Source organism: Cervus elaphus, chromosome 28, assembly GCF_910594005.1.
Source record: "Cervus elaphus chromosome 28, mCerEla1.1, whole genome shotgun sequence".
NCBI lineage: Eukaryota > Metazoa > Chordata > Mammalia > Artiodactyla > Cervidae > Cervus > Cervus elaphus.
In genome coordinates, this window is record NC_057842.1 from 34,694,460 (window position 1) to 34,715,432 (window position 20,973).

General features: G+C 35.7%; 1 protein-coding gene across 2 annotated transcripts in view; it reads left to right on the forward strand.

Annotated features, from left to right (window-relative positions):
• CEP85L (centrosomal protein 85 like) overlaps positions 1 to 20,973 on the forward strand; it is a 141,913-nt gene that overhangs the window by 19,152 nt on the left and 101,788 nt on the right. For both annotated transcript variants that reach the window (XM_043890510.1, XM_043890509.1), the window contains exon 2: positions 13,373 to 13,534. Coding sequence is in view for 1 of the 2 variants with exons in the window: in XM_043890509.1 (XP_043746444.1) it covers positions 13,373 to 13,534 (162 nt within the window). In the remaining variant the exon portion in view is untranslated. The remainder of the gene's footprint in view (positions 1 to 13,372; positions 13,535 to 20,973) is intronic.

Genomic DNA, 20,973 nt, shown 5'->3' on the forward strand with positions numbered 1-20,973 from the left:
CTGTGGTGGCTGCACCAGTTTACATGCCCACCAGTAGTGTACAAGGTTTCTCTTTTCTCTACACTTTTGCAAACACTTGTTATTATGTTTTTGATAATAGCCATTCTAATAGGAATGAAGATCTGATAGTGGTTCTGATTTGCATTTCCCTGCTACTTAGTAATGTGAATCACCTTTTCATGTAGCTGTTGCCAGTTGTATGTCTTCTTTAGAGAAATATTTGTTTAGTTCCTTTCCTAATTTTTAATCAAATTATTATTATTATTATTTTTCCTATTGAGTTGTGTGAGTTAGTTCTCTGTTTTGGATATTAATCCCTTATCAGGTCGGTGGCTTGCAAATATTTTCTCCCACTCAATAGATTGGCTTTTCATTTTGTTGATGGTTTACTTTGCTGTGCAGAAGCTGTTTAGTTTGATGTAGTATATATGCTTTTCATTTTTGATTTTTGTTGCCTTTGCTTTTAATGTCAAATCCAAAAAAATCATAGCCAATTCTGATGTCAAGGAGCTTACCCTATGTGTTTTCTTCTAGGACTTTTATGGTTTCAAGTCTTACATTTTTTAACCCAGTGAGTTGATTTTTATGTGTGGTGTTAGATAAAGTCTAGTTTCATTCTTTTGTATGTGGTTGTCCAGTTTTCTCAATACCATTTATTGAATGGTATTTATTTCTGGGCTCTTTATTCTGTTCCATTGATCTGTGTGTCTGTTTTTATGTTTAGCCCTTTGAAAAATATCTTTGCATATTAATTCAGTTATCACAATAGCTCTAAAAGATAGATACTATAATTTTTTCCCCTCTTTTTACATATGAAGAAACTGAGGCACAGATTGGCTAAGTGACTTACTCAAGATTTCACTGCTTGTAAGAGTGGTACATAACTTGAACCCAGGCAGTCTAGTTTCATAGTCCACATTTTTTCCCACTATGCTATACTGTTAATTCTATAATTAAAGAAAAATTAAGATAATTGGAGTCATTTACCCTAGAGATAAACAGTACTGAATTGAAGTAGAAGAGAGGGATGAATAACAGATACCTCTATGGTATTAGGTTTTATTCACTTTACCTAGGTATTCTCCAGTGGGGTACAAGATTTTCTGTTTCTGTTTTCCTGATTACTATTAATGTGGATATTTTTCTGTGTTTTAATCTTCTATTTAGTTTTTTGGTGACCTTTTTAGTGCCTTTGATGCTTATTGAAGGTAGTTTTCTCCCATTTTTTAGGAATTTTGGCCAACAGCCCCTCAAATCACTTTTAATTATTAGTTTAAAAAAAAATTTTTTTTAGCTGCCTTGGAAAATATTTACTGAACTTTAAATAGATGCTTAAATGCACACTGTCTCAAGGGATAGCTTAAAATTTCCTGGATTTTAAAATAGACAACCAACCCACCCCCTAACCCTGTTTTAATCCTTCTAAAAGAAAGAATATTTTAAAGATCTAATTATAAACCTTCCGAAATTTTATTTTATACTAGGAACATTTATTGGTTACCCAGTGGTTATAACACTGCATTTATTGAGACCCTGCCTTAAATGTGCAGCTCTGTGCTAGAGACTAAAAAAGTTGCTTTTCACTGTTCCTATTCGGTGAGGAAGAAGAAAGTCATATAAATATGAGTTAATATAGATTAGTAAATGTTGTTATGGTATTTTAAATGATACATTGGGAGAGTACAAAGTAGTAGTTATTTTAATACTCCCTGGAAGAATCCGAGAAAACATTTAGAGCAAGTTAATTCTGAATCGAGACTCTTAAAGAAGAGAGAGAGGAGAAGTAGCTTGGAGTCAGAAAGGACCTGATCTCTCTGGAGGCTGTGGTTAGGTATGTGCAGCTACAGTGTTGGGAGCTGGAGCCGGGGAGGTAGGAGTTGTAAAGTATTACAAAATGAGGTTGCCAGTTGGTGAAGAACTTTGCCAAAGTTAAGGACTTTGAGTTTTATTTAATATGCAGTAAGGAACCCACAGACCTTTGTAAGCAAAAGAATGATGTAAGTGTGTTTTCTGATAGTAGGGTAGAGGCTGGCTTGGGCAGCCGCTCCGGCAGGAGGTCTGTGCAGCAGTTGAGCCAAAAGACGTAATCTGTGACAGTGGGGAGGAGAGGAGGGGTCTAATTCAGTGAATACGTCTAAAGTGGACTGAAGAGTTTCAGAAACTGATTAGACATATGAGATAAGGAAAAGAAGGTTTTTGGTTGTATTCCCTGGGTTTATTTCTTTTCAACTTGGTTTCTACTGATAATAGAATGGGGCAGTTGAAGGCTACTGTTCTGAACTTTGTGCAGAAGTACTTCGTACTTGTTAACATTTCAGAGATGTTATATCATGAGATTTGTTTATCTTATGTCAAATAAGGGTAAATATGCTTTGATATTTTCCATTTTGTTCTGTTTTATTAAAAAGGGTTGATATCAGTGCACTGAATGTGTGATAACCTGCATTTAAGAAAAACACTGTACTTTGTATTCATGGTTTGTATTATATATTCAGCTTTTTATTTAAAACTATAAATCTGCTTTGTCAACTTTTTTTTTTTTTTTTGGCTTAGTGTTGTCATTTTTAAAATTCAGTAAGGTTAGTTCTTCTAAGTGCAGTTAGTTATGTTAGCATATTACGGAAGATTTGATATTGTGTGAATTTTTGCTTCCAATTTAGAAAAGAAGCTTCAGAAAGAATATAAAATATAATAGATAACTTATTCATTTGATGTTCATCTTCCTGTTTTTTCCAGTGTGAGAAATTTTAATAGTTATTAAATAAGTTAATATTTAGTATTCTATTTAGTATTTAAATACTGGACATTTAATATTTTATGCATTTAGTATTCTATTTAAAATAATTGAAATTGGTGTTTAAAAATGTAACATATTGTCTTTCAAAGAGAAGTCCCAATGCATGGTGTCTTGGGAATTTTTGCTGTTCTTATAAAAACGCTCTTTTCTCCAGGGAGAGCAGATTCTACATAGTCATTCAGTTACTGTAATATGATAGGACCTAGGTAAGATTTTATTTCAGAGATCACTGAGCCTTATTTTAAGTTATTTTTAAAGTGCCCATATCTAGACATTGAGTAACTCCCATTTTAGTAGTGTAGTCTTAATAACAATTGGGTGAAAAAAATTGTCCTTATATCACTTGGTAAGCGTATTCATGTCATGTCTAGGTCTGACTGCTTTGTGATTCTGGATTATGTTGACTAGAGATACAGCATGTCATCCTTCTTAAGTTGAATTCATTCAGTCTGAATTAAAGCTTATAATGTTATTTTAATCATGACATTTTGTTAATTATCTCCAGTGTTCTAGGCATATAAAATACCGTGTCCTTTAAAAAAACTGTAGTTATATTTAAAGGAGAAGACAAATGTGAATGCAGCCTGGAGGAGATCAATTTCTATAGATAATTTGGTCATTTCATGATACTTCTGCCATTTTGGGAAATCTGAATGAATCTCTTGTTCCTTTAAAAGAAAAAGTTTAGCAAAAATAAGAGCACTGTGATACTGTCATAAGTAAATTAAAATGCCTTACTGATTTAAAGGAATAAGATGCTGTTGTGAGTAGGACATGTTTTCCCCACTGACTGATCAAATGATTTGTCTGACATGATTGGACTTAGGCTTTCTTTTTCTCAAGTTCTTTTGATGAGGATGCCTTCCTATGAAAAGTGCACCGGTCTTTTGTCAAAATGTCTGAGTTACTGTGTTTCCCTGGTAGACTCTCCTACAGCTTTAAAAAGCTTCGTAATTTGTTTCTCCTACTGGACTAAGTTAATTGTGGTATTATTGAAACAAACTTGTAGCTATCAACCAAAACAAAGAACCAATCTGTTCTAAATTCTTTATTTTGAATTTGGAGAAATTTTTTTCCTTTTAAATGTAGAAATCTCATTCATTTTATGAACATTAATATGTAATTTTGAATTTTTGAACATTTTTTAAAAAGTTAGGGTACTTTGATTTACGTGTTAGAATGTACCCATTTTGTTCCAAAATAGGCCATATAAGTTGGATACCCTTTCCAGGAAAACATATCTCCAAAGCCTTTCATTAATTAGCACAGGGATAGAATCGCTGAGGTACTTAATAACTAAATTATTTGGTTTGTTAGTGGTGGGGGTTAAGCATTAAAAAAACAAAGCCTATTTTTCTGATTATTAAAGTAATAATACAAAGCATAAGAGTCAAATTACCAATAATCCTACCATCTGGGAAAAACTGCAAGTAGTATTTTGATGTACTTCTTTCCAGTTGCTCTGGGCATTTTTTGTTTGTTTGACTCTTTGCTATATCTATGCTGGCTGCAGCACTGAGTCAGGTCTAGAACACTGGTCCCTGCCCTCAGTGAATATTACTGCAGTCTAGATGGAGGACAGATACTTGCGCAGATAACTTTAATTTGATATGGTGAATGCTAAGCTAGAAACAGGCAAAAAAAAAAAACAAGTTCAGAGAATTCCTAGAAGATATGAAATCTGAGGTTATTTGTAAATTTCCCATTTATTGCATTTTATATCTTACTTAGATTGATAATATAAGCATTTTACACTTTTCAATCTTCATTATTTTAATAGCCTAGATTCTGTTCCTGTCTCCCTTTTTGGGTTTATTTGTAATAGTTCCTTATTAGAAATAATGCTTAAAGAACATTCTAAAGACCCATTCTCCCAAATGTTGGATTCTTTTTTTCTTTAGCTTTATTGAGATATAATTGATAAATAAAATTCTAATGTATTAAGGTGAAAACATGATGATTTGGTTTATGTGTACATTGTGAAAGGATTCTGATTAGAGTTGATTAACATATCCATTACCTCACTGTTTACTTTTTTTTTTCAGTTGAGAACACTTAAGTTTTATTCTCTTAGCAAATTTCGCTTACACAGTGTTGTTAACTGTAGTCATTGTATTCTACATTAGATTCTAAGACTTAGTCATCTTATAACTGAAAGGTACCCTACCAGCCTCTCTCAGTTTCCCCATCTCTTGGACCCTGACATCTACCATTCAACTCTCTTTGAGTTCAACTCTTGTTTTTTAATTCCACATGTATTATACTGTGCACTATTTGTCTTTCTTTGTCTGGCTCATTTCACTTAGCATAATGCCCTCCAGGTTCATCTGTGTTGTTGCACATGGCAGGATTTCCTTACTGTATAATCTGTTGTGTGTGTGTGTCTTTGGAAAAGTGTTGTTCAGATCATCGTTTGTTTGGACGGTTTTTAGCTGTTGAGTTGTGTAAGTTCTTTATATGTTTTTGTTATTAACCTCTTATTGGATATATGGTTTGCAGATATTTTCTCCTATTCCATAGATTGTCTTTTCTTTCTTTTTCCTTCTGTCTCTCTCTTTTTAAAATTTTCTTGCCTGTTCAAAAGCTTTTTAGTTTGTGCCACGCTGTGCTCATTTGCTTCAGTCATATCCAGCTGTTTGCATCCTTATGGACTGGAGCCTGCCAGGCTCCTCTGCCAGGATTCCTCTTGCCATGAAATTCTCCAGGCAAGAATATTGGAGTGGGATGCCATTCCCTCCTCCAGGGGATCTTCCCGACCCAGGGATTGAACCCTTATCTCTTACGTCTCCTGCATTGGCAGACAAGTTCTTTACCACTAGCGCCACCTGGAATGCGCTCCATTCATTTATTTTTGCTGTTATTTTTGGATGTCAGCATCCAAAAAATCATTGCAAGACCGATGTCAAGGAGCATATCTGTATATTTATTCTAGAAGTCTTATGGCTTTACATCTTATGTTCAAGTCTTTAATCCATTTTGAGTTCATTTTTGTGTATGGTGTAAGATAGTGGAATACTTTTCTTTTGCCTGTGGCTGTCCAGTTTTCCTAACACCATTTATTGAATAGACTGTCCTTTCCCCTTGTATTTTCTTGGATCCCTTATAGTAAATTAATTCACTGTGTATGCGTGGTTTTAGTTCTGGGCTCTCTATTCAATTCCATTGATCTGTGAATCTTTTTAAATGAGAATACTGTAGTTTTGATTAGTATAGTTTGAAATCAGGAAGTTTGATGCCTCCAGTTTTGTTCTTTTTCAGGTTTGAGTTGGCTATTCAAAGTGTTTTGTGGTTTTAGGATTTTTTTTTTCTATATTTCTGTAAAAAAAATGCCTTTGAAATTTTTATAAGGATTGCATTGAATCTGGATTGCTTTGGGTAGTATGAACATTTTAGCAATTTTCTTCTGATTCATGAGCATGAAATATCTTTCCTCTTACTTTTGTCTTCACTTTATTTCATCTCAATGTATTCTAATTTTTGATGTACAGATCTTTTACCTCCTTGGTTTAATTTACTTCTACGTGTTCTTTTTGATGCAGTTTTAAGTGGGATCGTTTTCTTAATATCTCTTTCCAGTAGTTTGTTAGTATATAGAAACACAACTGATTTTTGTGTATTGATTTCTGTATGCTGTAAGTTTATTGAATTTGCTGATTTGGTTTTTTGGTGGTTTTCTGTATGAAGTATGTCATGTGCAAATAGAGACAGTTTTACTTCTTCCTTTCTGATTTGGATGCCCTTTCTTTCTTTTTCTTGTATAATTGTAAAAATGCTCTGGCTAGAACTTCCAGTACTTCGTTTAAAGTAAAAGTGGTGAGAGTAGCTATCCTTGTCTTGTTACTGATCTTGCTCCTCAACTGTTCACTGTTGAGTATGGTTAACTGTGGGTAGTTATGTATGGCTTTTATTGTGCTGAAGGATGTTCCCGCTATATCTAATTTGTTAAGAGTTTTATCTTGAAAGGATATTGAATATTGTCAAATACTTTTCCTACATCTGTTGAATTTATATAGATTTCTGTGCTTTATGTTGTTAATGTGGTATATCACTTTTATTGATTTGCACACGTTGAACCATACTTGCATCTTTGAAATAGATCTCATATGACCATGGTGTTTGGTCCTTTTGATGTACTGTTGAATTAGGTTTGCTATTATTTTGTTGAAGATATTTGTATCTATGTTATTGGGGATAATAGCCTGTGATTTTCTTGTAGTGTTCTTCATCTGTCTTCAGTATAGGGTAACAATGGTTTCTTAAAGAGCTTGGAATTGTTCTCTCCCTTTCCATTTTTTTGAAGAGTGTGAGAAGAATTGGTATTAATTATTTAAATGGTAGGATAACTCAATGAAACGATTCGATCCTGAATACATCTTTGTTGAAAGATTTTCGATTATTGATCTCTAGTAATCAATCTGTTCAGATTTTCTATTTCTTCATGGTTTAGTCTTGGTGGGTTGTATGTTTCTAGGAGTTTATTCATTTTTTCTAAGTTGTCCAGTTTGTTGGCTTATGATTGTTCATAGCAGTTTCTTATAATCGTTTGTATTTCTGTGTGAGCAGTTGTAATGTCTCCTTTTCATTTCTGATTGTATTTGAGGCTTTTGTTTTTTTCCATAGTCGTTCAGTTGTCAGCTTTATCTTTTCAAAATAGCTTTTAGTTTCATTGATCTTTTCAGTTGCCTTCTTTATTTCTTTTATTTCCACTCTGATTCTTATTAGTTCCTTGCTGCTTTAAACTTTTTTTTTTTTTTTCCCCTGCATTGCGCGGCTTGTGGGATCTCAATGCCCTGACCAGAGATTGAACTTGGGCCATGGCAGTGAAAGCCTAGAATCCTAAATTAGTTCCTTCCTTCTGCTAACTTTGGTGTTTGTTCTTCTTCTGGCTCCTTAAGGTATAAAGTTAGATTGTTCATTTGAGCTTTCTTAATGTTGGCATTTATCACTATAAATTTCCCTCTTAGAACTGCTTTTGCATTCCATAAGCTTTGGTATGTTGTGTTTCCATCTTTTGTCTCAAGATATTTTTTGATTTCCATTTTGACTCATTGTAATTTAGGAGCATGTTGTTTAATCACCACATATTTGTGAGCTTTCTGTTTTCTTCTTTAAATTATTTCATACCATTATCATTGGAAAAGATGGCTTGATATGTTCTAAATCTTAAATGTAGTGAGACTTGTTTTGTGGCATAAGGCATGATCTCTCCTGGAGAGTGTTTTATGTGCACTGGAGGAAAAAAAATATTTATATTCTCCTTCTAGCTCTATATATCTTAAAGAAGAGATTTATTATAAGGAATTTATTCATGTGATTATGGAGGCTGGCAAGACCCAAGATCTGCAGTCTGAGTCAGCAAGGTGGAGACCCAGGGAAGTCAATGGTTTACTTCCAAGTTGAATTTGAAGGCCTGAGAACTGGGAGAGCTGATGATGGAATTTCATTCTGAAGGCTGAAAGGCCTGAAGTCCCAGAAGAGCTGATGTTTCACTTCCAGTCCAAAAGACAGGGTAAAGCCAGGGTTCTGTTTTGAAGACCTTCAGGCAGGAAGAATTCTTTCTTTATTGGGGGTGTTTGAGCCTTTTGTTCTATTACGACCTTCAGCCAGTTTGATGAGGTCCTTCCACATAATGCAGGGCAATCTGCTTTGCTCAGTCTACAATTTAAATAGATCAAAAATAGTCTCATAGAAACATCCCAATATAAGGACATCTCATTGTCCAGTTATGTTGACATATACAGTTAATCATCAAACGTATTAATATATGTTTGATGTTGTTTGAGAGTTTGCAACCATATAGGGGAATTCCCTAGCAGTCCAGTGGTTAGAACTCCAGGCTTTCATTGCCAAGGGCCTGGGTTCAATCCCTGGTCAGGGAACTAAGATCTCACAAGTCAAGCAGCATGCCTCCCCACCCCGCCCCCCCAAGAAAAAATATACAAATAAACCTCTCACTGAGTCCAAGCTCATATAACTAGCCAATAAATTAAGAGATGAGTTTTTGAGGCAAGGAGTAGTGACTTTATTTGGAAAGCCAGCAAACAGATGATGGTAGGCTCCTGCCCCAAAGAATCCTCTTGCCTGAGTTGGAATTCAGGCTTCTTTTATAGCCAGTGGGGAGGGAGTCAAGTCAGACATTTCCTGGTTCTCATCAGCTTCTGGGGTTTTCCCTAGTGGCTGAGCAGTAAAGAACCCACTCAAGAGATATGGGTTCTATCCCTGGGTTGGGAAGATCCCCTGGAGAAGGAAATGGCAACCCACTCCAGTATTCTTGCCAGGAAAATCTCATGGACACAGGAGCCTGGTGGGCTTCAGTCCATGGCATCGCAAAGAGCCAGACACGACTGAGGGACTAAACAACAACAACATCAACCTCTGGAGGGGATGTGTTAGGTGGGCCTGGCCTGGATGTTTCCTGTGAGCTGAACAGAGGTTTGTTTTTACCTTCATGCTCATTGTCTGGGAGGTTTCCCAGAGATGGGTCATTATAATGTGTGTATAGCTTATAGGCAACCTCCCTTTAGTGATTAACTTGTAATAGAATATAAAAGGTTCTTTGTTATTAAAAACTGAGACTGTTTATTCTGGAAAAAGAAATCCAAAAAGTTACTGGTATTGGTAGTCCACAGAAAATTTCGATAATGCTGCCATAAATTTTCAGATTTAGAGCAGCAGTACTCGCTGGTATGTGCTCTAGGATGAACTAGAATTTCTTCGGAATAAAGGAATGAATGAATGTGCTGGCTAGCGTTACTCATTTTGAATCAGCTGAATTTTAGAGAATATTTACAAATTAGAATAATTTTTTTTTTTACTCTAGATCAGGGATCTGCAAATTATGACCTGTCAAATCTAGCTTGTCATCATTTTTGTAAAGTTTTATTGTAACACAGCCACACCTGGTCTGTTGTCTACTACTGCCTTTATAACAGTGGTGACAGTTTTAATAGAGATCAGATGGCTTGCAAAGGTGGAAATATTTACTCACTGACCTTTTACAGAAAAAGTTTTTTTGAGCCGTTCTTCCTGGTAATAGTTAATGATTTAAGCTAGGAACATCTTCCTAGCTTCTGATGATAATACTGTATCATTACTGGTGGGTTTTTTCTTTCTTTCTTTTTTTAAACCCCCATTAACTGGTGTGTGTGTGTGTGTACATGGGATGGGGGAGATTATATCCTTTGTGTATACAATTGGTTTCCTTGGGTCAAGATTTGTTAACAACAAATGGAGTGGAGTTGTTGTGGGCTAAATATGTAACACTATACTATTGAAAATAGTTACATTGTCTAAAAACAAGTGTATTTACTTTATTTCAGGGGTCTTAACGCAGCTTTTATAAAATTGTTGACTAGGAATCTGTTGAATTTACATATCTTGCTCTGTAGCTGGTTCCTTTCAGAATCAAATGCTGATGTAATCTGCAAATGAGTATAAGTAATCAGCATTTTTTTCTTAAGATGATAGTGTGTAATCAGCATCATTATCATCCCTAGTGACAGAGTAAATGTTTCTGTATTTGTTTCTTTAGTAAAACATTGTAGTTAGTATCAACATTTAGATGTGGAGCTCCCTGAAAGCTCCTTTTTCTGCATGTGTAAATGTACAATTCTTCTGCAGCCATGGAAACATACTATATAAGCAGCTATATAAATGCTTTTCTCCCATACATACTTAACATTTTGGATGTCACTACATGTTAAAAAAATAGGTCATTAAAATTATTTTTAGCACTTAAATAGTATCAACTAACTTACAGATTGTATTTTGTTTCTAGGTGTTTATTTTTTTATTTAAAGAAGTACTGTCCTTGTGCTTATATGTTTTTATACTTTTCTGTTATTTCTTTATAAAAATTCCTACCAGGAGGTCTTATGTTGAAACTTAGGTACATGTTGAAATTGAGATACCTGTTTTCAGATGCCCTAATTTTGAAACGCTCTGTCAATTTATGTACCCATAAAAGTATGTGGACTTTCCCTGCACTTTGACATTGATATTTCAAATATTTGCCAATGGTATTTAATGTTATAGATGATTTAAAAGCCTAAAAATAAGAGCATTGTTGTCTTTTTCATTTCATTATTAGTAAGGTTGGACATCTTTTCATATTTTTATTTGCCATTTCCATGTACTTCCAGCCTATTTATGCTTTCATCTGCGTGTTAAGTCACTTCAGTCATGTCTGCCTCTTTGTGACTCCATAGACTGTAGCCCTCCAGGCTCCTCTGTCCATGGATGGAATTCTCCAGGCAAGAATACTGAAATAGGTTGCCATGTTCTACTGCAGGGGATCTTCCCTACCCAGGGATCGAACCTGCGTCTCTTACGTTTCCTGCATTGGCAGGAGGGTTCTTTACCACTAGCGCCACCTGGGAAGCCCATGTTCTTTCCTGAGTATTCCTAAAAAAATATTTCTCCAACTAATAGGTTTGCACTTGGGAGAGAAAATAGTGGGCTGTTTTTCCTTTTTGATAATGGTTTAGATAGAACTTGGAGTTCATTTAAATGGAATACTGTTAATACCTGAGGAACTGTTTAAAGGAAGGATGTTGGTGCAGATAATAGACAGATGACAGTAGAGTACCTTTGGTGACAGAATGCCTTCACTTGGTGCTTTAATATGTGAGTGCCTAATCAGATGAATTAAGATAAACCCAGTTTTGAGATTGATGTAGAATCTACAAAGTTTTCACTTGTTCTGGATCTCAAAGCTGGTGGAAATGTTTCTTTGGCTACCATTTTTTAAACTTGAGTTAATTCAAACTTAATTTATAAATTGCATATAAAGAGAAAATAAAATAATTTGATACAGTATTTTATTAAAATTAAAGCTTTAGTGTTGGGGTTAATATGGTAGAAAATAGATTGAGGTCTGGTTTTATTATTAACCTCTTTATATGTTTTGATATTAATATAGAGAATGTCTATTTTAAATGTGGTAAAATAATGGTGATTAATTGTGTGGATATGTTTGTCATTTTGTGATTCTTATGTTTATTAAACTGCTAGAAAGTTCTTCTTGCCTGCCAATTTCAGTAGCATGTAACATGATGATTCTGTAAGGGTGTCTTATTTCACATCATGATGATAAGTGCCTTCTCATTTCTCCTTTACTTGGAAGCAACTGCAATTGCAAACATAAAACCCAATGGGAGCATTATAATTATGTGATAATAAGTCTGCTTTAAGGTAGCTATTCAGGTCATCTCTAATGTGCTTATTACTTTTTAAGGGTATAATTGAAATGAAGTCTCAAAATTCTTGTACAGAACCACAAATAAGTCTATAGTCTTCAATTTTAGAGTCACTATGTTGACCATTAATAAAGATATGTACTGCTATAGCTTTTGTGTAAAATTCAAGATTTAAAATTGCTTTCAAATTACTGTAAACATTTTTCAGTGCTTATCCTTTATTTCTGTTCCTAATTGTTCACAAGCTAGTAGTAAATAGTTCACAGATTGACCCTGGTCCATGGCATATTTTGAGACATTGTAGACGGTAAAAGAAGGAATAAACAGGAAGGTAAAATGATGGATAAATCAGGTAAAAGGCAAATGTCAGTTAAGTAAAAATGGGCAAATAAGTGAAAATGAAGTTTAAGAGAACATTGAAAAGTGATAAATTAGCTGAACAGTGAAGATTTATTGTAACTCAAAAGGGAAAATTAAGAGCCAGGAAATGCTCTGGTGTTAAAAACTTTTATTGAAGATAACTAAAGAAATAGAATCAATTAAAGTAAGCAAAATAGTTTTAAATTTTAAGTGGTTAGGATATAGTAGTAGAAAATAGATTGTTTTGACTTTCCAGCTTCCCTAGTAGCTCAGCTGGTAAAGAATCTGCCTGCAATGCAGGAGACCCTGGTTTGATTGCTGTGTCGGGAAGATCCTGTGGAGAAAGGATAGGCTAACCACTCCAGTATTCTTGGGCTTCCCTGATGGCTCAGCTGGTAAAGATTCTGCCTGCAATGCAGGAGACCTGGGATTGATCCCTGGTTTGGGAAGATCCCTGGGAGAAGGGAACAGCTAACCACTCCAGTATTCTTGCCTAGAGAATTCCACGGACTGTGTAGTCCATGGACTCAGAAAGAGTCGGACATGACTGAGTGACTTTCACTTTGACTTTCCACAAGCTCATGCTACATGTATTGTCATGCAATATGCTTTGATTAGATTTTTCCTGAGTCCCAGTTCTCAGCTAATGTCTGTGTATGGGATCACAGATGCCTACCTATCAAATATTACAGGGCACAGTGCTGACATTTCCAGACAGATTGATGATAGAGTTGACATTTTACATCAGACAGTAGTTCTGTGTTTAAAAGTTCAGTATCTGTAAGCAGAAATCAGTTATCTTCAGCCAAAGAAAGCTGCTAAGTCAGCATCGAATTTGTGTATGTGTGATAAGTAAGTTTATTTGGTGACTCATAGATGTTACTGATCTATTTATTTTTGGCAGAAAATAAGCTTTTTATCTTATTTGTGTGTTTTTTTTTAACAAGGCCAAAAGATGTCTTCTACCTACTCATAGACATTATAAATTTATTAACTTTTTGCATATTTTCCTTTGTAGGCCCAGATTATTCTTCAGCAGCATGGTTACCTGGTAATGAATCATTGTGGCAGGCCACAACTGTTCCATCTAATCAGCGAAATAGCCATATCAGGAGACATAGTATAGCTTCTGACAGTGGTGATACTGGCATTGGAACTTCCTGTTCTGACAGCGTGGAAGGTGAGCTAAATTCTGACTGGTTAGACATGAAGCTGTGTAGAATGTTTGTAATTGAGAAAATGCAAGGGACATGTCTTATTGTTCCAAACTAAAAAATTATAATGTTTGAATATTTAGTAATGTTCAGTGTTGTTGTATATCAAATGAAGTTGTTCTTCTGATCAGATTAGATTTTCCTTCCTTCATTTTTAAACTTTTTATTTTGAAATAATTGTAGATTCGCATGTGATTTAAAGAAATGGTACAGAGATTCTAATGCAACCTTTATGTCATTGCTCCCCCACCCCTTGGTTTCTTGCAAAACTGCACTTCAGGATCACAACATTGATATAGTCAAAATACAGAACATTTCTCTCACCACAGTATACCTTATTCTGTTCATACCCACTTCCCCTTCCCCCTCTTCTTAACTCTTAGAAACCACTAATCTATTCTCCGTTTCTGTAATTTTGTTTGTCATTTCAAGCATACCCTATAAATTGTACCATACAGTATGTAACTCTTTGGAATTGGCTTTTTCTCTCTGAAGATTCATCCAGGTTGTTGTGTGCATTAATAGTTTCTTTCTTTTTATAGCAATGGTGGTATTGGATAGACCACATTTTGCCTAACCATTAAACCATTGAAAGACATCTGGGTTGTTTACAGTTTTGGGCTTTAGAAATAAAGCTGCTATAAACATTCATGTATAAGTTTTGATGTGAACATACGTCTTCATTTCTCTGTGGTCAGTGTCTAAGAGTGTGGCTGCTGGTCATATGGGAGTTGCATGTTTAGTTTTTAAAGAAACTGTCACACTGTTTTCCAGAGTGACTTCTATGTTTCCATCAGCAATGTAAATAGATAGTATGGGTAATCAAACTTTCTCTTCAGCCTTGCTAGCCCTTGGTGATTTTTATTTATTTGTTTTTTCTTTGGTTTTTAAATTTTAGGTTTTCTGATAGGAATGTAGTGATATCTCATTTTGGTTTCAATTCTCATTTTTTTAAAGATTAATAATGTTGAACATTTTTTCACAGATGTTTATTTGCCATCTATCTGTTCTGTTTATTGAAATGTTCTTCTTGTCTTTTGCCTGTATTCTAGTTGGATTGTCTGTGTTTTAATTGCTGAGTTTTGAGCATTCTTTGTGTATTTCAGACACTAATCCTTTGTTGGCTATTTGATTTGTAAACATTTTTTTCCGGTCTGGCTTGTCTTTCATCCTCGTAACCGTGTCTCTTGCAGAGCAACAGTTCTTAAGCTTGTAAATCCAGTGTATCAGTTTTTGCCTGTATAGATTGTGCTTTTGGGATCAAGGCTAGGAACTCTTTGTTTAGTCCCAGATCTTGAATATTTTACTTTTCTCTCTTTTTTTTCCCCTAAAAATTTAATCATTTTATGTTCTGTAAGTCTGTGGTCCGTTTTGAGTTAATATTTTTACAATGTGTATATGCTTGGGTGTTCCTGAGACCACTCTTAGACTCAGTTATTTGGTGGAACTCAGAAAAGCTATTATGCTAGTGGTTATAGTTTTTTACAGCAAAAGGATACTGATTAAAATTAGCAACAGAGGAGCAAAGGGCAGAAAACACTAGGTCCAAACGCTTAGTTGTCCTCTCAGTGGAGTTGTGTGGACGGTGATCAATTCTGTCAGCAGTGTTGTGTAAGATCACACACAGCAGCAAGGCCGTCCAGCCCTTGGTATTCAGGACTTTTACTGTGTGTAGGTTATATTGATATGGTTGGATGCCTGTATGCATGACCTTAGTTTCCAGCCTTTGAGAAGTCAAGCTGACCTTACATGGTTCAAGGCTCCTACCATAAATCACATTATTAGCACAGACTATATGCTTGGAGTTACCCAAGGTCCCCAGGTAAACAAAGACACTCTTATTAGGCAGGATGTTTCAAAGATTCGGAGGTTACATCTTAGGAGCCAGACAAGGGCCAAACCTTTCTTGGAATGTGCAGTGTGTGGAAAACCCAGATATGCTGATCCTTACTGCACAGTGTGAGATTTAGGTTGAGGTTTCTTTTCTTTGCCTAATAAATCTTGAAACCAGAATAATACCACTTTATTTTTTTTTCAAAATTGTTTTAGCTGTTCTAGTTGTTTTGTTTTTCTCTGTAAGTTTTAAATAAGTTTGACTATACAAAAAGTCTTGCTGGGAATTTAATAGGAATTGTGTTGTCCATATATCAGTTTGGGGAGAGTTGCCATCTTTACTCTGTTGAGTCTGCTAATCCATTAACATGGTATGTTTTCCCATTTATTTAGATCTTATTTCATTCACCAGTGTTGTGTAGTTTTCAACATACATGTCCAGTACATGGTTTTTCAGATTTACAGCTAAGTATTAAGTATTTCATTCTTGGGATAGTGATTGTAAATGGCATTTTATAGTCCAAGTTTGGCACCAATATGTTAATTGTATATGACGAGATTGCTGAACTCACTCTTTCGTTCTCAGAGTGTTTTTTGGGGGTATATTTCTTGGAATTTTCTCTGTAGATAGTTAGGTCATCTGTGAGTAGGAGTATTTTTCCTTTTGATATCAGGATAATACTAGCTTTCTAAAATGAATTGGGAAGTGTTTCCTTTATTTTTCTGGAAGAGATTATATAGAGTGGTTTTAATTCTTCTTTAAATGTTTAGTAGAATTCTTCAGTGACACCATCTGGGCCTAGAAATCTATTTATTTATTTTTAATATTAATAGCTGAAAATCATGAATTAAGGTTTCCTTAATAGTTGTTGTTCTTCAGCCACTCAGTCGTGTCCAACTCTGACCCCGTGGACTGCAGCACGCCAGGCTTCCCTGTCCTTCACTGTCTCCCAGAGTTTGCTCAAACTCATGTCCATTGTGTCAGTGATGCCATCCAACCATCTCATCCTCTGTCCCCCTCTTCTCCTCTTTCCCTCAGTCTTTCCCAGAATCAGGGTCTTCTCCAGTGGGTCAGCTCTTTGCATCAGGTGGCCAAAGTAGTGAAGCTTCAGCCTCAGCATCAGTCCCGTATATACTTTGTAATTGGCCTTTTTTTTTTTTTAAACTCTGTATTGGAGTTCTAAAAAAGAATTTTGTTTTCTTTTTTCATTGTGACATGAGTCATATAAGCTAATCCATATTACCCAAGGCTCCTAGAATTGCTCTGTTCTCCAAGGAAATCCAGCCATTGAGATAAGCCGAGGACTGGGTTAGACCAAGGAATTCAAGGGTTAGGCAAACTTACATGGGGGCTTTCTTCGTGATGCTTTGAAAATAACACACAGAGTGAATGAAAGTCCTACCAGTTTACAACAGAATCAAGCAACATATCAGAGAAGAAAACAAGCTTATAATCTCTGTTAGATATTGAGATTTCTCTAGCACACATATAACCTAAGTACTTTTTAAAAACACACACGTATTTGGAAATTTAGTACGTGATATAAAAACAGCATTTCAAAGTAGTAAGGGAGGATTAAGCATGAAGAAAGTGTTATTAGAGCCTGACCTCAAACTGTAAGAAAATTAAATTTAAAATGGAGTAAATTTATTTTATATTTTTACATTAGAAATATTCTTAAACAAGCCATACTACACAGATTTTAATAGAAATTCAAACATTTTGAACACTGCTAAAAGCTACTAAATATAAAAGGAAACATACTAGGAATAAATATTTGTAATCAAATTAACAGGAAAATAGTATCCTTATTTAATGCGCCCAAATAGGTGTTTATCTATAAAATTTTAAATATTTCATAATTTTAAAATTTCATAGATAAAAGGTAGAAATACACAATTCATGTAAAAATTACAAATGGACAATAAACGTCAAAAAGAGGATCAAACTCAGTCACAGTGAAGTGAGAGACTGTACAATTAGATACCATTTTCACCACTGAAATTGCCCCCTTTTCAAAAAAAAGAGAAAAGACTGTAATCTCCAGCGTCTGAGCAAAGATGGGAAAAACAGCTCTCTAAAAAATAGTGTATGCAGTCAGCCTTTACAGAGGGTAATTTGGCAATGATAACTAACAGCTGTGTGGCTGTTAACCTGTGTTTTAGGCACTTACACATATTAACTCATTTAATCCTCAGCAGTTCTCTGATGGGAAAGTGAGACAGAGGTCAAATTACTTACCTGTAAATAATATTTGTAAAGTGTATATATCCTTGATTCAGCACACACAGGTAAATAAAGATAACATGTATAAGAATATAACACTGTTTAGAAGAAAGTTAGAAACAACTCCAAGTGTCTTATCAATAGGGAAGTGGTTAAATATTTCACTGTGTATTCAGTTAAAGTAATTAGGTAGCTACATATATACCAACCTAGAAAGATATTGAAGTGAATTTCCAACTTAAGATAATAAACTAAGCACAGCCCTCTACTTTTCTTTCTGAAAACCCACTAAAAGTCAGGGAAAAAAATTAAAAAACCAAACCAAATTCTACATCCTAAAACAGCAACAAAAAATTCAGGAATAAACCAATGATTTATACTATTAAAAATCCTTAGAAATGCTCAAGAACCAGTAATATCAGACTTGCTATGTTTTCCCACCATATAGAAAAGCTTTTTCTCCTTTTCTATATTCTGTTCTTTGGATGCAAGTTAGAAGGGAAGGATTAAACTCCACCTCCTAGAAGAGGAAGTTTCTGAGTTTAATATCTGAAATTATTCTTTAAGATATACTTGTCCTTTGTAAAAGCAAATCTGTATTTCAAGTATTAAATTTATCGGCTTTGAAAATTTCTATTCAGTAATTTGTAAATATCAACACAAGCACTTTGTTAAAGTGGTGTACTCATTATGCCAGCAAATTTGGAAAACTCAGCAGTGGCCACAGGACTGAAAAAGGTCCATTTTCATTCCAATCCCAAAGAAAGGCAATGCCAAAGAATGCTCAAATTACTATCCAACTGCAGTCATTTTACATGCTAGCAAGATTATGCTCAAAATCCTTCAAGCTAGGCTTCAGCAGTATGTGACCCAAGAACTTCCAGATGTACAAGCTGGATTTAGAAATGGCAGGGGAACCAGAGAAAAATTGCCAACATATGCTGGATTGTAGAAAAAGCAAGGGAATTCCAAAAAAATCTATTTTTTGCTTAATTGACTATGCTAAAGCCTTTGACTGTGTGGATCACAACAAACTGTGGAATATTCCTATATAGAGAAAACATGGGAGTTTCAGAAAAACATCTCTGTCTGTTTCATCGACTACACTGAAGCCTTTGACTATGTGGATGATGACAAGGAAAGCTCTTAGAGAGATGGGAATACCAAATCATCTTACTTATCTCCTGAGAAACTTGTGTGCAGGTCAAGGAGCAATGGTTAGAACCCTGTATGGAACATCTGATTGGTTCAAGATTGAGAAAGGAGTACAACAGGGCTGTGTGCTGTAACCCCTTTTGTTTTACCTGTATGCTGAGCATATCATGAGGAACGCCAGGCTGCGTGAGTTACAAGCTGGAATCAATATGGGCAGGAGAAACATCATCAACCTCAGATATGTGGATGATTGATACCACTCTAATGGCAGAAAGTGAAGAGGAACTGAAGAGCCTCTTGATGAACATGAAAGAGGAGAGTGAAAAAGCTGACTTAAAACTCAACATTTGAAAAACAAAGATCATGGCATTTGGTCCTGTTACTTTGGTTCCATTACTTGGTCCCATGGCAAATAGATGGGGAAAAAGTGGAAGCAGTGTCAGATTTCATTTTATTGGGCTCCAAAATCAATGAATATGGTGACTGCAATCACAAAATTAAAAGACACTTGGTCCTTGGAAGAAAAGCTATGACAAACCTAGACAGTGTATTAAAAAGCAGAGACATCACTTTGCCAACAAAGGTTCCTCTGTTCAAAACTATGGTTTCTCCAGTAGTCATGTATGGATGTGATAATTGGACCATAAAGAAGGCTGAGCACTGAATAGCTAGTGCTTTTGAGCTGTGATGCTGGAGACTCTTGGGAGTCCCTTAGACTGCAAGGAGGTCAAACCAGTCAATCCTAAAGGAAATCAACCCTGAATATTCATTGAAGGACTGGTGCTGAAGCTGAAGCTCCAATACTTTGGCCACCTGATGCGAAGAACTGACTCATTAGAACAGACCCTGATGCTGGTAAAGATTAAGGACAAGAGGAGAAGGGGTTGACAGGGGATGAGATAGTTGGATGACATCACTGACTCAATGGACATGAGTTTGCGCAAACTCAGAGATAGCGAAGGACAGGAAAACCTGGTGTGTGGCAGTCCATGGGGTCACAAAGAATCGGACATGACTTAGCTACTGAACAAAAACAACAACAGCAATCATTTATTTTAGTATGGATTGGGTTATTTTCCAGTGTGTGTGTGTGAGTCGCTCAGTCATGTCCGACTCATTGCGATCCCATGGACTGTAGCCTGCCAGGCTTCTCTGTCCGTGGAATTCTCCAGGCAAGAATACTGGAGTGGGTTGCCATTTCCTTCTCCAGGGGATCTTCCTGACCCTGGGATCAAACACAGGACTCTTGAATTGTGGGCAGATTCTTTATCATCTGAGCCACGAGGGAAGCCCAAGCAACCCAAACCAAAAAATATAGATGACCATACAACGTCCTGTAGTACCTATAGTAATTTGTTGCTCAAATTATTCCAGCTTTTGCCATTGGGAACTCTTTCAGGTTGGCTCCTGTGATACTTTGTGTTCTACCCCCATCCTTTTGTTTTTGAGCACTTCCTTTTGAATACTACAGGGTGTTGTATGGTCACCTTATGTTTTCCCTACCCTAGACCTAGAGTCAGCCATTGCTCCAAAGAGCCCTAGTTTTTGTTTTTTTGTTGGAGAAGAGTATTTAGCAACCAAGATCTGTGTGCTGGGAGTGCTTGTTACTGCTGGGGTGTCATTGCTTCTATGCCATCATGAAGGACAGAAGTAGCTTCTCTAGGGTATATGTACTCACCTGTATATATGTGCGTATCTAAAATTACTTGTGTCTATTCATAAGTATCTGTATTAAGCTAAGTTGGTTCATACTGATGTCTCTCACTCTAGTCCAGTACAGCAGAGCTCATTTTAGCTTTTTCTCCTCCTTGTCTATAATTTCCCTCTCCAGTAGTGAGACACCTCCTACCATCTACCATCCATTTACATATTTGTTTATCTCCCGTGTACAAGTAAAGCACGTTTGGAACTATTAACCCGTATTTCCCTGTATTCGTTTCCAAGGGCTGCCATAACAAATTACCGTTAACTGGGGGCTGCTTGCAACAGCAGAAGTATATTTTCTCACAGTTCTGGAGATGATAGATTCAAAATCAAGGTATCAGCCAGGCTATGTTTTTTCGAAGGCTCTAGTCTTCCTTAATTGCCTCTGTAGGTTCTGCTGGTTCCTGGGAATCTTTGGCTGCCTTTGGCTTGTGGCATCATAGCTTTTTCTCTGCTTCCTGTACGTGGCCTGCTTCTCTAGGCCTC